Raw genomic sequence first — 15,268 nt, forward strand, 5'->3', positions numbered from 1 at the left:
TCGACAAACACCCGATTGGCCTATTGGGGGAAAATCGGAAAAATAGATTTATAAATTAAAAACAAAGCATGACCTGCTGTGCTACCAGATACGTGTGTTATAACCCATATTTGTTACCTAGCGTAAAAATGCCTTTATTTCACGTAAGATTGTTTACTTTTATTGCTAAAGTCTAATACTGTAAGATGCGATTTTTTTTGCTTTTTGAGAACAGTTTGGTTGTTTAATGTTGCGTTTTAGTAAGATTAACGTTAAATGAATTAAAGTTAGAAACCAAAGTCAAAGAGAAACGGGCCATTATTGGAGCTGGCCTGCTCCACCACTGCCTGTGTACTGCAGCCTGCATTAGTCAACAGCTGCGTGCATTTTAATTGACAGCACCAGGCTACCTCAATGAGAAAAACATATTTTTGCAGACGACTTTATTCACGTTTTTCAAGAGAATCCAGGAGCCCGTCGTTTCTGCTGCAGGAAAGGCGACTGTCTGCGCCTCGATCGTCGGTGAGCTGATCAACACCATGCAAAGGCTGCTCGCCTCGATCTCAATCAGGAGCTGACTTCATAATCTCCATCGCCGTGGCGCAAAATGGATGCTGCTTGGAGCAATTTTCTCTTCCAGGTAGGCTCGCTGAGCAGCCATTGCCGGCCCTCTTTATTGAATGACTTTGTTGTTGTTAGCGCGCATTTTCTCGCAGCAGGCCTGTCAGCGTGCGCCCTGCAGTCCTCACTGCTGGCATTTTGCACCTCTACAAGATAATGCTGTGACTTGTGTTTACATTTGGTGATGGCCTTCTTCTTGCTCCTCCAGAGTACTCCCACCCAAAACCAAGTGGAGGGGAGCCTCCAATCAGAGCTCATGCCAGTGCATACGAGTTCTCCCCAGACCCCACCCCCAGAGCACATAGCACAGCCTCCTTCAACTGTGGACACCACTGCTCTCAATGAGGAACCCCTGCCTGGTAAGGGACACTGCACTCCACACCTGTGGAGCTCTTAAGGAAACTTCAATCAATATTTATATACTATTGGAATGGTATAATATTCACCATGTTTGCATTGCATTGCGATTATATGAGATTAAAGTAACGCCACGAACATCACCTGCTGGTTAACTGATAAAACTAGTTGCTATAATAACAACCGTGCACATAAACTATAATTTTCAATCAAACAACAATATTACTTGATAATTCTACAGTTTTTTTATTAGTAATCCAACCATTTGCCTAATATTATTAATATAGTCTTTAAATCTAACGTATTTCTTTCCTTGTCTTTTGTCCTGCTTCTCCGTTGGGTCCAGTGAAGCCAGTGTCCCGGCCGACCCGCGTGCAACACATCTGTGCCATCTGCAACAAGCAGTTCAAGAACAACTACAACCTGCGGCGCCACCAGTCGGTCCACACTGGGGTACGCATGAAGGACAGGGCCAGAGAGCAGGCGGAGGGAGCAAAGGAGGGAGCGGCCGGCCAGGTGGTGGTGGCAGCAGCCCCGTCTGTGATGGCGGTAGGGGTCGGAGGGAGGGCGGAGAGGACCACTGTTCCCCTCTCGCTGCTGCAGCTCTCCGTGCCTCCCCCTCTCGCCCCTCCCGGCCTGCTGGCGGGTGCTCAGCAGCCTCCTCTGGGTGGTCAGGATGGTGAAGGGGTTGCCATGCCAAACGTAATGGCTAGTGTTAACCCTCATGCTCCGCCTCCTGCTGCTGTCGTCATGGCCACAGGGGCGACAGTACAGGTGGGTCAGGGCCTTGTGGAGATGGCTGTCGTCAACCCCAGACCTTCAAGCATGTTGTTTCTTAAGCTGCCTGGCCACAGGGATGGTTACGCCATCATCTTACTGTTTGGGACTTGCGAGCAGTTGCTGTGTGTCAGCTGCTTCATATTAAACTGTGTGTTCAATTTTTAAGAGCTCAGGGACCAGCGAATTCCATCCTAGGGTTTGGCACTGGTCCCCAGTTTGAGAAACACTGTGCTCGAAGCCCCCCCACGCTCCCCTGCATGTTCTCTGTAACACAAAGCAGATAAGTCCAGCAGGAAGTAACACCTAACGGAAGCCCTCAGAAATGACACACAACTTCAGTACAAATCATACTAACCAGTTCACTGAAATAGGAATATGAATGTGTATGTGCATGGTTTCAACAAAGGCGGTTGACAGTGAATGTATTTCTTTTGTGTATTTTAAATACTTTGCATCTTAACTCTGTAGTGTGTTTATCTACTTGTTTGTTTTGCCACAGCGACCCACAAATCCCAACCCCAACCCCGTGAAGAAGAACCATGCCTGTGAGACGTGCGGAAAGGCCTTCCGAGACGTTTACCACCTGAACCGCCACCGTCTGTCCCACTCTGATGAGAAGCCCTTCTCTTGTCCCATCTGCCAGCAACGCTTCAAGAGGAAGGACCGCATGAGCCACCACGTGCGCTCCCATCAAGGCGGAGTGGAAAAACCCTACATCTGCCCCCACTGCGGCAAAGCTTTCTCCAGGTGACTCCACAGAACAAATGTTCCCAACGATCATACACACGAAACTGAAGTGTAACCTGTTCTAATATGTTCTCCTGCCTTTCCATCCCAAGGCCAGACCACCTCAATAGTCATGTCAGACAGGTGCACTCCTCGGAGCGACCCTTCAAATGCCCCGTACGTTTACCTTTGCTTGATGTCCTCACTCACTAGCATCTTGTTTTAGTTTATTCATGTTAACAAAGGCCACGTTCAAATGATCCACACGACTCCAGGTTAATGACCTATACATTTTAAGCTCAGCTGGTTCACAGAGATGCACACAGGCACAAGTAGATGAACACTGAGTATATTACCATGGAAACTGATGTGGATAAAGTGCTTTGAGAGCATGCAGCCAGACTCTCATTGTGATGTTTGCATGCAGCATACTTCATTACATACTGTGTATGTGAAGCATATACTTAATGCTGTTTATTTGCATGCATATGTTAAGTCTTACAAACATTTGATTTCACTGTGCCAAAGTATTCTTTTAGCAAATGTTAGCTCTATGTTAGCAATTTATTGTAGTTAGCTAAGGCATTAAGGCAGCACAGACCAAATCTTCCTCAAAGAATTAGCAGCGACCAAGGTCCTGCAGAAGTGGAACATAATATCAAAGACACTATATGATATATAAACGTCCTGCTCTGTGGAAGAATCGTGCACACCTTTTTTGTTGACCGTCATTTCTTGTTTACCTGTTTTCAGACCTGTGAGTCAAGCTTTGCTACAAAGGATCGTTTGCGTGCGCATATGATTCGCCATGAAGAGAAGGTGCCCTGCCACATCTGTGGAAAGCTCCTGTCCGCTGCCTACATCACCGATCACATGAGGGTGCACAACCAGTCGCAGCACCACGCCTGCCACCTCTGTAACCGCAGTAAGTGTAAAAACTGGAATCTGTTTGAGACATCAGTTCATCACTGAATATATCACATATGTGAATTGACTCCCGGCTTTCCTCTCATCTACCAGGCTTCACCACGCTGACATACCTTCGTGTCCACGCCCAGAAGCACCACGGCCAGGAGTGGAAGGACAGCCCAGGGGGTTTTGGTGGCACAACTTCTGGCGGCGTACTCGTCTGCCACTTATGTGGCGTCCATTGCAAAACACCGACCCAGCTCCAGGGGCACATGGGCACCCATAGCAACAGCCAGGGCGTCCCAAGCCCTGTCACTTCTAATGTGGCTGCCAGCAGCTCAGTCTCCCTTAGCAACATGGTGACAGCTCCCACTGTCTATGTCACTGGTAACACAGTGGTGGACCTGCTTGTCACAGACTGCTCTAGCATCGCAGCACCGCAGCCCCACAGTTAGCAGCAGAGGGCACAGCAGTAACAACCTCAGTCCCTGAGCAAGAGAGCAAGGTTAGAGAAGGTGGATGTTACTCGTAGATGCTGATCCGGTTTCAGTTTCGTTGCCTACAGGTAAAGTTCAGATTAAGGGTGAGGGAGACTAACAGAAGTCAGTGCTCAAGGGCAGCCTCGCCTCAGAGCTGCAAAGCTGGGGGAACAGGAGGAGTTATATTAACTGAGGACTGAGGTCATGTAGAAGAAGGACCTTTGTGGCAGGTTCATTGACACTAACGACAAATATGGATGTGTTGTCCAAATGCCCCTGAATGCCCTGGTGCATTTAAGACTCTACTTTAATGAAACTGTGGTATCGTGAGCATCTACTGTATTACTCTTCCCTCTCTGTCCTCTCTCTTCTCTCTCTCTCTCTCCCCTCAACCCCCAACCCTGGCATTGGCTGCTCTCTGCAAGTGCACCAAGTACTGTATATCTCACACCAGCTCTGATCTTACCTCCATTTTGCAGCTCACTTACTGAGAATCCAAATGGCTTTGCGTTAAGAAGTAGCAGTGAAGACAATAGCTCTCAGAAAACAAAACATTAGAAGGGAAGTCGTGCGTTTGTGAGTGTGCTCCTCTCGCATGTTAGCTTGTTTGTTCACAAAGATTTGAAGCTGTAACGCTAGTTGATTAGGTCCCTAGTTAGTGGGACATTTATAGATCAGGACAGAAGACCATACATGATGAGGTCAGTATGGAAACGTGGGATGTACTCGTTTGATTTGTGTTCTAAAGGTACAGAGACGAGAAGAAGCGTAGTGTTCAGGAGCATCAAGCACCTTAAATTATCGCAGGATTTAGTGAGGATCAAACTTGGTTTTTGGATTTTCTTGCTCTGAGTCTTCCTCTCTGGCCTTTAACAAAAAAAAGACAATAGCTAATCAACACTTCAGCTTCTGACATGGCGACTCTTGCACCTGAGAACTACCTTTTGCATGAAAACAAGCTAGCTCAGTCATGCTTATTGTTAGGGAGCTGTCATGACAAAAGAAACCTTTTAGCAGTTCCACTAAGTTAGTTAGCTGTAAACAATAATATTTATGAAAACGTTGATTTTTATTCAGACATTTTTTTTTAACATTTTTGGCCATTCTTTTGATTGTAACAGTCATTGCCATAGACCTTTGTTTTCTCTATGTGAAACTTATGCATTAGTTAGTTAATGATCTCTCTGTATAGCACATAATGTTTTCAACACAAGTCATTATCATTCTACATTTAACCTTTGGAAGAATGGCCCCATGTTCGCCTGGGAGGGAGGGGAGGGGGGGCAGCGTGGTTGCTTTGAGTTGTATCGTGAGTGACGCGTGGTATCGAAAGGGCTTAAAAAGTCGCAAACTGAGGAGTTAAAAACGGGAGTCGGCAACACCACTCGCTGTAAACAAATCCTGGTTGTGTACTGGTGTGTGTGTTTTTTCAGTTTTGTGTTAATATGTTACCTTGAAATCTGTAGAGTTCTTTCTTTCTTTTCTTTGCTTTTTTTAAAAAAAATGTGTTCTTCCTGTTGAGAAAATTAGTGATTTATAACCAGTTATTTTTTTTTAGGTTTTCTCCATTTACACTAAGAAAAAAAATAATAATAATACCTCCACTCTATAGGATTCTGTACAGCTCTTGTGATACATCTTAATGCCTTATCGTACTCAACTGCATTTTAATTCTTTTATGATAAAACAAATATTTCAAATCTTAGTCATGGATTCATTAAGAATATTAATGGGATGTATTTATATTTATATTTTTATATTTCTCAACAGTATGCATGTCTAAAAGGTCGTTAGAGCAAAAAAAAAAAAAAATCAATGATGCTTACAGTCATAAATATTCTGTTATTTTGTAGATGAAGTAGAAATCATGTTATTATTTTGTAATTTGGACAATTTAAAGTAAAAAGAGTAAACAGGCATGTGTGTGTGTGTGTGTGTGTGCGCACTGATCTTTTCACCTGATTATACACACATAAGACAGACAATGGTAATTATTAATCATATAACAGACCCCAGTTAAAATGTTTTAACATACTTTTACATTCACTAACGTGATCATTTTTGGTATTCACTGACTGTCAGTGGTCTTTTATGTCAATACCTATATTTAATTGATCACTCTTTGGTGATTGTGTGCAGATAGCATCAAAAGAAAGTTCCTCCAGAATCTTTTTTTCTAGATATAATAATCAATCATCACACAATCAATGCCCGATAAAGCTTGATTGATTCAAGCAGAGCTGATGAACACGCGTGTTGACAGTGCAGCAGGATCAGATACACTCTACATCATGTACATTGGTGGTGTTTCAGAGACAAACCTTCTTTTCATGCACAAATATACCAAATGATCATTTGATTTTAGACTAAAGATAAGACCCAGCACAAGTCATATGTTTGCTGACTGCATCTAATCTGTTTGTCTTGATGACATCAGGTTTGACCTCTGCACTGCTCTTTATTGTTCAAATATTATTATTATTGGAAACATCTTGAAAACTAAAGTTCATAGCCTTTATGGGATTTAGGTCTTATTTAGGTGTATTTGCATGAACACTGGCCCCCTCTGCTTGAGTATGAATATTACAGAGACGGTCACGGGGGTGGGTTGGGGAGGACGTATAAATAAATGGTGTGATGATCTTACTAGAAGAAGATAGTGTTCCAGATTTTTCCATTTGCTGAATCAGTGCGGGCCACTGCTCCAGTTTGACTGGTTCTTTTACCGATGCAAAGCTTGAACAGAGTTGCAGCCTATAAACACACCTGATAATAGCAGCTATGATCTAAATTAATCAATTTATTTGCACAAGTCTTTATTAACAGTCTCATGCATCTGGTTGTCTCGGTTTAATTACCGTGTATTCAGTGATTTTCTGAATTAAACAGTGGATGCTCCTTGTACATCAGCGTATTTTGAGCGGATAAAATAGGCGGATTATTCCATGTTATCCTTTCGTCTCTATAGAGAAACAATATATGAATTTACGAACATGCAGAGCCGTGACTGGCGCACGTTTCTCGTCATGACATGATCCGTCTGAACCTGTAGGAACTAGCTGGCGCAGCAGTGCACACTGTTGAGTCAACGTTGCATCTGGGAGGCTGAGGCAGCGGCATCTCTGCTCCGCTGTTGCGAGACAGATGAGATGACATAGCGACTGAGGGAGCTAGCGTTGCCGTGACACCTGGACTAGACTGTGTCTTTTTTTCGGTTTAACTTGTTTTAATTAGACGACGCTGTTTACTGGTATTGCTTAGATTGCAAACTGTTCGCTAATGCTCCCAGTGAGGTTTCCTCACACCGATTTTGACCCAAGTTGCTGCCTGCTAGCGTTAGCTCGCTACTGCTACCATCCAGACAGTGAAGTGGCCACATAAACATGCGGATCATCGAGGCGGAGACCCCTGGGATATCTCTCATGTTAAACGTTTTCTGCAGGACACGACTCTCCTCCGGCCGCTGACTGGACTCTGCAAAGTCCCCGTGTAAGTGTTGCATAAGATTCTTAATCTATTCCAGACATGTGTAAACTCCGATACGTTAGCCGTAGTTAGCTTTCACTGGGTCGGTTAGCTTAGTCGCTAAAGCTAAGTGCTACAAACAAATAACTAAGCTAACAAAACAGTTTAGCGTCAACGCATCGTCTTTAGGGTTGTGTAACCAAACATTGCTAGTGACACATTTAGTCATTAGTTGTCCTGTTTGGGGGTCAGTGTCTTGCTAACTGTTGTTATTTCAATATAGCATGAACGAAATGGGTGCTAAGTGTTAAACCAGTGCAATAGCGGCTTTAAGGGGACATGCTAACATTAGCTAACGTTTCTAGCGTCATTGTTAGCAGGCGATTCAGCAACGCAGACAGTTGGTCATGCCTACCAAGGTGAGGGGATGGCTTTGAATGTTTAATGTTCACTGAGCATATGTACAATACACACTGGTTGACCTATTTTCAAAAGCACGACAAAGCATGTTAATTTTTATAAAGCTATAGCTGTCTTGTCGTCAGTTAGCTTAACTAGCTGCTGAATTTGTTATGAAAACCTACTGTACCCAATAAGTTAGCGTCATATCAGGACAAAATAAATATGACATAGATGTTTTCGGACCCTTCATCCTTTGAATCAGCTTCACTTGCTCAACCTAACAGTTAAATAACTGCATTGGTTTTAGCTACCAGTAACGTTACGATGGTAGTTAAATAATGTCTCGACCTGCAGTTGTTCATAATAATAATTATTCTTTGATTATCTGCCTACCTAAACTTGAACAATAGCCGGTTTTCTGGACAGGTAATAGAAAATATAAGCATAAGCAGCGTGTGCACTGTCGATATTTTCGATGTTCAGGATTTTAAAATAGCGCAATGCGTATTTTGCTAATGGACTTCAACTTTTTAATGAGTCAGCTAGTCTAGTGTAAGCAAACTGCAAACCCGCATGGATGGTAGTAGCACATGGTTGCCCTAGGAATAAATGGGCGAGTGAATAACGCTCACAATGTCATCAGATGAACAGGGCAGCAGCATGGTGCACAAAGGGGCCTTCTATCTGACATCCTGTCTCTGACACTGTACTCAGCAGTTATGTAGTCCTCCGCTCTCAGTCCAGAGCACTGTCCCTTTTCACCTTTAATATGAATCTGTTTACACATCTTGCCTCACTCTTCTACATTTTAAGAGTAGCTAGGATAATACGTTACCACATATGTTGGACTTTGATAATGTACTTTGTTATCTATGTAAGCGCATGCAAGAGGGAGTTGCCAGTAGTCAGATCAATATGAACTGTTTACTGTTTTCTGCCTTTCAGAGAGGTGGAGAGAGCGACGGATTTCAAGGACCAGATTGCCTGCTGAACTTTTTGCCTCTCAGACAGATCACCAGGGACCATGCTGACCATCCTAGCTGCTGGGTCTGTGTTCTTCCCAGGCCTTTTCCTCCTATCCAAACAATGCCTGAAGTCCATCCCAGCACTAAGATGGAGTGAGGGTGATGCAGTCATTGTATCAGCCAGGTTAGACCTCAAACTTTTTATTATTTTTAGACATATGAGTGCCTTATTTAGCTAGTTTTTGAGAGACAAATATAGCTGGTTGTTATGGTTGTAGTTATGTCATTTATTTTTCTGCAAAATCTTTAGTACTTTCACTACTTTGGCAACAAGAAATACATTATTTGTTGCAGATTGGTGTCCTCAGTTCAGGCAGTCATGGCTTCTTCAGCTGGCTATATTATTTCTTCTTCCTGTGAGGACATCATTGAGGACCAGTAAGTACAGAAACCAGCCTTTTCTGGTATTTTAACATAGCTGTTAAGTTAGTTGTCAGAATATGTGATTGCTAAGTTTTAGGATCAGTTGTTGTGAGAAAGTGGGTTTTACTCAGGCAGAAAATGTATTTTTCTTTAAATGGCCTTAAGCAGATGGGCTGTTCAGGTGAGATGGGATCCACTGAGATTTTTCTAGATTGCAAAGGGCACAAGCTCTTCTTTATTGCTCTGGATTTCTTTAATTGGGATTAAGCTACAACTTAGCAGGCATACATGACGTTAGAGAAGTTGTGCTTTGGCGCTCTCACACTATTTAATTAACATATCCATCCTCTTCCTCTCTCCACACAGGCACTGGCTTACCAGCTCCTATATCATGTTCGCTGTTCCCTACTTCGTTTATGACATCTACGCAATGTTCATGTGCTACTGGTATAAGCTCCGGGTCAAAGGGCATGAGGAGGCCTCGGCAGCACCCCAGCACATGAGCTCCGCACTGACCAGCTACTTGCGCCGCGAGTTCCTCATGGTGCTGCACCATGTTGTCATGGTCACCGTCTGTTTCCCTGTCTCTGTGGTAACTGTCACACGCTGCTCTTTCTTTTGGGCTTAGATTTGAGTGAGTCCAGAAAAGTATAGCACTAAATCATCTATGTACAACCACCCACACAAAAACAATCACTGTATTTTTCTTCAAATGTTAATGTCAAATGTTAAATAATCAGCATCTTTTTTTCTCTTCTCTCTCTTCTCTTTGTGTAGTTTTGGCGACAAGGGAAGGGAGATTATTTCCAGGGTATAATGTTCATGGCTGAGCTCAGCACTCCATCTGTCTGCTTAGGAAAAATACTCATCCAGGTAAGTGTCCTGGCTCAGCTTGATTTTAAGATTACGGAGCATAGTTGCATGCGCACGTGTCACAGTAAAGTTCTTCTGCACTTTATTTCCACCTTTTAATTCTTTGGAGAGTGTATTTCCATCAGTCCCAGCATGCAGCTCGGTCATGCCCAGTCAGCTGAGCACCACTGTCAGAAACAGCATTAATTGGTAACACGTTTTGCTTGAATACACACTGTAGAGCTTGCATCCTGCTGTGTTTGGTTTAGGTTTGTGTGGAAGTACTTACAGTAGTTTTCCCCGTTGCTTTATACTTGTCACCCCACCACCACCACCACCACCACCTCTACCACATCACAAGTTCCTGCAGCTGTAAGCCTCTGATCATAGCCACTAGTATTGAGACTGGATATTCAGCAGATACATTATCAGCTTGTCCTTCTAAACTCTATCACTCTAACACCCTGCCCCTCCTATCCCTGACAACAGTGCATGGAGCCATTTGATAAACAACAATGGCTGTGGGCTTTGTTTAGGTCCCGCTCATAGAATGAAAAATAATCAGACACAAAAGAGCATTTAGGAGCCAGGTAATTCCAGGACAGGAAAATGGGCAAGAAGAAAAGCTCTATAAAGAAATGTTCTTTTGTGTTGGTTATCTCACTGAAGCAGGTTGGCTGAACAAATGAGTACAGCACTGACACGCTGTCCCACCATCCTGTAGAAATTAGACGGTGTCCAACCCGCACCAACTGCACTTTCCACCACTTGTGCGATCCATGCAGATAGTATCAAATGTAGAATTGACAATATAGCGATGACAACAACAAGATTAACATCTTCAGCTTTCACCAAACTGTACTGCTTGCCTTTTTTCTCCCTCTCTCTCTGTTTCCACTCTCAGTACAAACAGCAACACACTCTCCTGCACAAAGTGAATGGGGCTTTAATGCTGATCACTTTTTTCGTCTGTCGAGTCCTACTCTTCCCTTACCTCTACTACGTCTATGGAAGGTATGTCTTTCTTTCCACCTCTGTTCTGCTTGTGTCTCTGAGCTGGAGTCAGTAACTTGCATAGTGTCTCATCATGGAAGTAATAACCAAGGCATGTGTTTACAGTCATTCATGTGTGCTCTGTTTGGATCCAGGTATGCATCGATTCCCTTCCACATGGTTCCTTTCTCTGTGCCCTGGCACTGTAACCTTGGTGCTGCTCTGCTCATGGCACCCCAGCTCTACTGGTTCTCCCTAATCTGCAGGGGTGCTCTGCGACTGTTCACCGGCACTTCGCGCTCTCAGAGGCCATGTGCGGCCATACCCGCTGCTAAGGAGCCCCAGACAGATGGCGACGCACTGCCCCAGCCTGCCAATGGCTACAGCACGCGCTCCACAGAGCCCGAGCTGACCACTCACTGAGAGAAGTGGAGTGAAGGGGGAGGGAAGGAAGGCGAATGTACCAATGAGTTTGTAAAGGAAAGAAAGCTGAAGGAAAAAGAGAGACTTAAATGAAGTCGTAACAATGGCCTCAAATACAGCTGAAGTATTTGAAGCCAGCAACTGGCTGAATAATGCAGTGGCTGGCCTTCAAGTACTTCAGCTTCTTAGTTTGTAGGAAACGGAGTGTTAGAGCGCTCAGTATTTAAGATGTCATCGGGCACTGTGACAGATAGGAACATGCACTGACCTGAGTGGAATTTGCCTGGATGTATAGCGAGCATAGGTGGCTATTTCCCTCATGTAGATCAAATTCAGTCCTCTCTGCCTCAAGGTATAGGAAGAGCAGGAGAATAGGAATGTATTATATTGTATGTTAGTATGTTTGCTGTAGATGGAAGGCCTTTTCAGTTTAGTAATGAAGAAGACCTTCAAAAAAAGAAAAAAAATCCCGGCTAAGCAGTATTTTGACTTGTTAGTGTTTATTATCTGTATCCTCTATGTAGTCACTGTCACTCTTAACAAAATGTAACCAGACTGACTCATCTTTAGAAGGGAGATAACCTCATCAGACTGTATTCAGCTGCCTTATCCCTTTTCCACTGTCCTCTGCAGTTCCATCACCCTATTTATTTCCACCCTCTACGCTTACTTGGACAGAAAATGTGACGGTTGTACATAGCAGGTGTAAAATTGTCCTTACCACAACAGTATTAGTTCTATGTTGGTTTTATTTAAATTTCTTTGGTCTAATTTCTGCATCTGATGTTTGTACTGAACAACATTTCAGCATTAAGATAAAATCATTTCAGAGTTTTAAGGCTTAGTGAATGCAGACTTACCCTCTCAAATGTTGTAGCAGTGTTTCTTGTTTCAGTGTAGATATGACTTCATTCCATTCACCAGTATCACTTTTTTTGGTTGTTTTGCTTAGAAGGAAGTGATGCACTGTAGCAGAGGCTTTGAATTGAATCAACATGTTTTTTTTTTAAGTTTGGTGCTGATGTCTAAATGTCCAAATACTCATTCACACGAAAGGGATCCATGAGATTTGAGTATTTTTAGCTGTGTTGGGGACTTGTAACTTGAAGGGAAGCACCCCCTTGTGACTGACATGCAGCACATTTGTCCATGGCTTTAATGTTTTTTTTTAACCATTATTGGCAAAGCCTTTTTAACATTGTGTGAAAAGCTCTGATCATTGAGCCGTTAATTTCAGCCACTGGTTCTATGAACCATCTTGGAACAAACATGCTTGTTTTTATCATGTTTTTGTTAGTTTTAAACAATTACACTGTCCTGGGGGGAAAAAAAACTTAGCTTAACATAGCTTAACATAGCTCAAAAAAAAAAATCATAAAGATGGGGTAGCCTGTGCCAAAACATCTGGACAACTGTGGGCATGTTGAACACAGAACACCTCCATTCCCCTGTTCTGTGAATTCATAAGGTACTGCTTATATAGACAATATGAAAAAAAAACATTTCAACTGACTGTACTGTATATTCCACAAATGCTTGTTATTTATTTGTAAGTATTTATTTATTTATTTATTTGGTTTGTGGTTTTGAATGCATATTTATGCATACATATTATACTCTATGCTTCTGAGCCTTGTGTGAAGGCTGTATTGTTACTCAAACTTAGCTACAAATATACTTCTCTGTCCTGAGCCTGCCTTGAGCTTTTTTTTTTTTTAAATTGGTGTTGAAAATATTTTTTTTAAAAAAAACAACTTTTCATTTCTACATCGATGCTGCTCAACAAAACAAAAGTGCGTCAGTAAAGCTTGCTACCTGTAAGTTTAGGGCTGTGTTTTTGTATCTTGACCTTGCCTGATGTCAACATTCATGCCATTTTCTATTGGTTAAAACCTTTATTGCCATCATATAAAACACACAACTTACAAAACTAGTTAGGTTAAAAAATTCAAGTTTTTTTTTTTTTTTTTTAGAAAACCTTGGAACGTTTGTGGTCTGATTTCCCTCTGAATGCTTCAGTATCTCCTCTGTCTCGGGGAGAAGATGGTGTTGGGGTTGCTGTCTCGTTCCCTCTCCTTCTCCCGCTCCTTCTGGCTGTTGGGAGAGAGGGCTTCCTCTAACTTCTTTTCATTCTTGAAGAGGTCACGGCCTGTGCGCATGATGTGCTCTTCAATTTTGCGGTGCCGTTTCATGTCTGACAATACTTTATCCAGGCGAGCTTCCCTCTTTACTGAGGAGCGGGCAGAAGATCCTGGGAGAGAAGGAAAAACAGAATTAGTTTATTTACTCTTACTGTTGTTTATGGAGTCCAACGGTGTCGGAGCTTTGTGACTACATGTGTGTAACTCCGAATGTCACACCTGGTGTTCGCCGTCTGTTGATGAAGGAATTTTTTGGAGTACATAGCATTTGCTCCTCATCAAAGTCAAACTCAGTTGGAGATGGAGGTCTGGAAAAAAACACAATTATGTTTAAATAGAGTGCGCAAACTAAAGTCCTCAAGATTAAAATCAGTGAGAGAAGAATACTGACTTGCGTTCTCGCTCTTGCCTCTCCCTTTCCTTGGCTGCCTCGTCCTCATCGTCTCTCTCAGGAGACGGAGTGCGTTCAGGTGTGGGGGGCCTTCTAGGAAGGGGCACAAAGTTCAATTCTAGCGTCTCCCCTTTGGCTAGGAGCTCATACAGTCTTTTGATCTCTGCAGGTGGGGGCATCCAGTTTTTAGGATCTTCTAATTCCTCATCACTGTATGCAAGCTCCCATTCACCGTCCACTTCTGTGGACTGCTTTCCATCTTCAGCATCCTCCTCATTGTCAGCCTGAGTTTCATCCTTCTGTGTCTCTGTTTCCGCCGCATCTGCATTCCCATCTAATAAGTGGAGTAAACAGGGGTAAGGAATGCGTCTTGCCAACTACATGAGCTTTCAGACAATGCAGATACCTGTTTCATCCTTGGCTGCTGTGTCCTCTTCATCCTCCTCTGTGGCAGCTGTCATCTCGGTGTCCTGTTGCTCTGTGCTGGCATCTTCCTCCTTAACTGCTGCAGGTGTTTCTGACTCCTTCACGCCCAGAGCCTCAATGCCCTCTCTCAGTGAAGAGTCTGTGGCTTCAGCCTGCATGCTTCGTGCTGCTGAACTTTACAGCCACAGATCAGCTTAATATAAACAGAAACAGGTTAGAATATCATAAAAGCATGTGATTAAAAAATGACTTGTCAGAGTCTATAGGTTTAAGGCAGCATAACGACAGATGCTGTCATAAACAGACAAAGTAGCCACCACCAAATCATAGTTTTACCATTATTTAAAAAGCAAGCTAACGCCAGGCCCAGCCGCCAGTTTCTTCTAAACATTTATAAACACAATCTTACCACAGTCTTAAATTGTAGGCTGCCGGCTAGCCGTGGATCGGCGTTGCTGTGATAAAATGTTGGGTTAAAATATTTTCCAGCCGGTACAATCACCAAAGCTCTCCATTAGGTTTGCTAAGTATAATAAACGATTATGCAGAGACGTAAACATGGCGCCATTTTGACCGGAGGAACAACTGTGTGACGATCTGCAGGTCTTTATTGGACCTCACAACCCCACAGATCTAACAGCATGTGAATAATCCGGTTAACGCTAGCATCACCATCACAGTTTACATGGTTAAAGTGGAGATCTACGCTTTGCATAACTTCCGGTGTGACGCACAACCGCAAACAGGAATCCAGCCGCTTCTTCTTCCTCTTCTTTTGTGCTGGGCAGACTAAGCAGTGTTTAACGCATTGCTGCCCCCAGCCGATGAAAATGCGATACTACATTTGTAACGATTATAATTATAATGGCCTATATCCAGTCACAGTAAGAACTGATACAGACCAGTGCAGTGCTATAGAGAAAGTCAAGCAGTAAC

The 15,268-nt window shown here is 43.2% G+C and overlaps 3 protein-coding genes across 4 annotated transcripts; 2 read left to right on the top strand and 1 right to left on the bottom strand.

Annotated features, from left to right (window-relative positions):
* Window positions 1-479: 479 nt before the first annotated feature.
* On the top strand, window positions 480-5,771 carry mazb (MYC-associated zinc finger protein b (purine-binding transcription factor)). Its single transcript, XM_028431744.1, has 7 exons — window positions 480-619; window positions 809-959; window positions 1,304-1,731; window positions 2,237-2,484; window positions 2,577-2,640; window positions 3,217-3,388; window positions 3,484-5,771. Exons 1-7 carry the CDS (start codon window positions 587-589, stop codon window positions 3,825-3,827), a joined length of 1,440 nt encoding a protein of 479 aa, XP_028287545.1. The 5' UTR covers window positions 480-586; the 3' UTR covers window positions 3,828-5,771.
* Window positions 5,772-6,941: 1,170 nt separating this feature from the next.
* Window positions 6,942-13,065, top strand: tlcd3bb (TLC domain containing 3Bb). Of its 2 annotated transcripts, none has more exons than XM_028431529.1 (7): window positions 6,942-7,340; window positions 8,664-8,867; window positions 9,038-9,121; window positions 9,473-9,698; window positions 9,884-9,979; window positions 10,863-10,972; window positions 11,107-13,065. In XM_028431529.1, exons 2-7 carry the CDS (start codon window positions 8,743-8,745, stop codon window positions 11,372-11,374), a joined length of 909 nt encoding a protein of 302 aa, XP_028287330.1. In that variant the 5' UTR covers window positions 6,942-7,340; window positions 8,664-8,742; the 3' UTR covers window positions 11,375-13,065. The 2 variants fall into 2 exon arrangements, with proteins under 2 accessions (XP_028287330.1, XP_028287331.1); XM_028431530.1 differs by lacking the exon at window positions 6,942-7,340 and adding an exon at window positions 7,385-7,735.
* Window positions 13,066-13,249: 184 nt separating this feature from the next.
* pagr1 (PAXIP1 associated glutamate-rich protein 1) lies at window positions 13,250-14,966 on the bottom strand. Its single transcript, XM_028431531.1, has 5 exons — window positions 14,742-14,966; window positions 14,313-14,525; window positions 13,907-14,240; window positions 13,735-13,823; window positions 13,250-13,625 (listed from the first exon to the last, which is right to left on the bottom strand). Exons 2-5 carry the CDS (start codon window positions 14,488-14,490, stop codon window positions 13,390-13,392), a joined length of 837 nt encoding a protein of 278 aa, XP_028287332.1. The 5' UTR covers window positions 14,491-14,525; window positions 14,742-14,966; the 3' UTR covers window positions 13,250-13,389.
* Between the last annotated feature and the right edge of the window lie 302 nt (window positions 14,967-15,268).

Source organism: Parambassis ranga, chromosome 19 (assembly GCF_900634625.1).
Source record: "Parambassis ranga chromosome 19, fParRan2.1, whole genome shotgun sequence".
In the NCBI taxonomy this organism is placed as follows: Eukaryota; Metazoa; Chordata; class Actinopteri; family Ambassidae; genus Parambassis; species Parambassis ranga.

Bases quoted from the DNA above. Each gene is read 5' to 3' on its own strand.
- mazb (XM_028431744.1), top strand. From the start codon at position 587: ATGGATGCTGCTTGGAGCAATTTTCTCTTCCAG. The intron at 1,732-2,236 runs GTGGGTCAGGGC...GTTTTGCCACAG, and splicing joins CCACAGGGGCGACAGTACAG to CGACCCACAAATCCCAACCC. The intron at 3,389-3,483 runs GTAAGTGTAAAA...CTCATCTACCAG, and splicing joins CTGCCACCTCTGTAACCGCA to GCTTCACCACGCTGACATAC.
- tlcd3bb (XM_028431529.1), top strand. From the start codon at position 8,743: ATGCTGACCATCCTAGCTGCTGGGTCTGTGTTCTTCCCAGGCCTTTTC. The intron at 8,868-9,037 runs GTTAGACCTCAA...TATTTGTTGCAG, and splicing joins GCAGTCATTGTATCAGCCAG to ATTGGTGTCCTCAGTTCAGG. The intron at 9,122-9,472 runs GTAAGTACAGAA...CTCTCCACACAG, and splicing joins GAGGACATCATTGAGGACCA to GCACTGGCTTACCAGCTCCT.
- pagr1 (XM_028431531.1), bottom strand. From the start codon at position 14,490: ATGCAGGCTGAAGCCACAGACTCTTCACTGAGAGAGGGCATTGAGGCT. The intron at 13,824-13,906 runs GTCAGTATTCTT...GTTTTTTTCCAG, and splicing joins AGGCAAGAGCGAGAACGCAA to ACCTCCATCTCCAACTGAGT. The intron at 13,626-13,734 runs GTGTGACATTCG...CTTCTCTCCCAG, and splicing joins CAACAGACGGCGAACACCAG to GATCTTCTGCCCGCTCCTCA.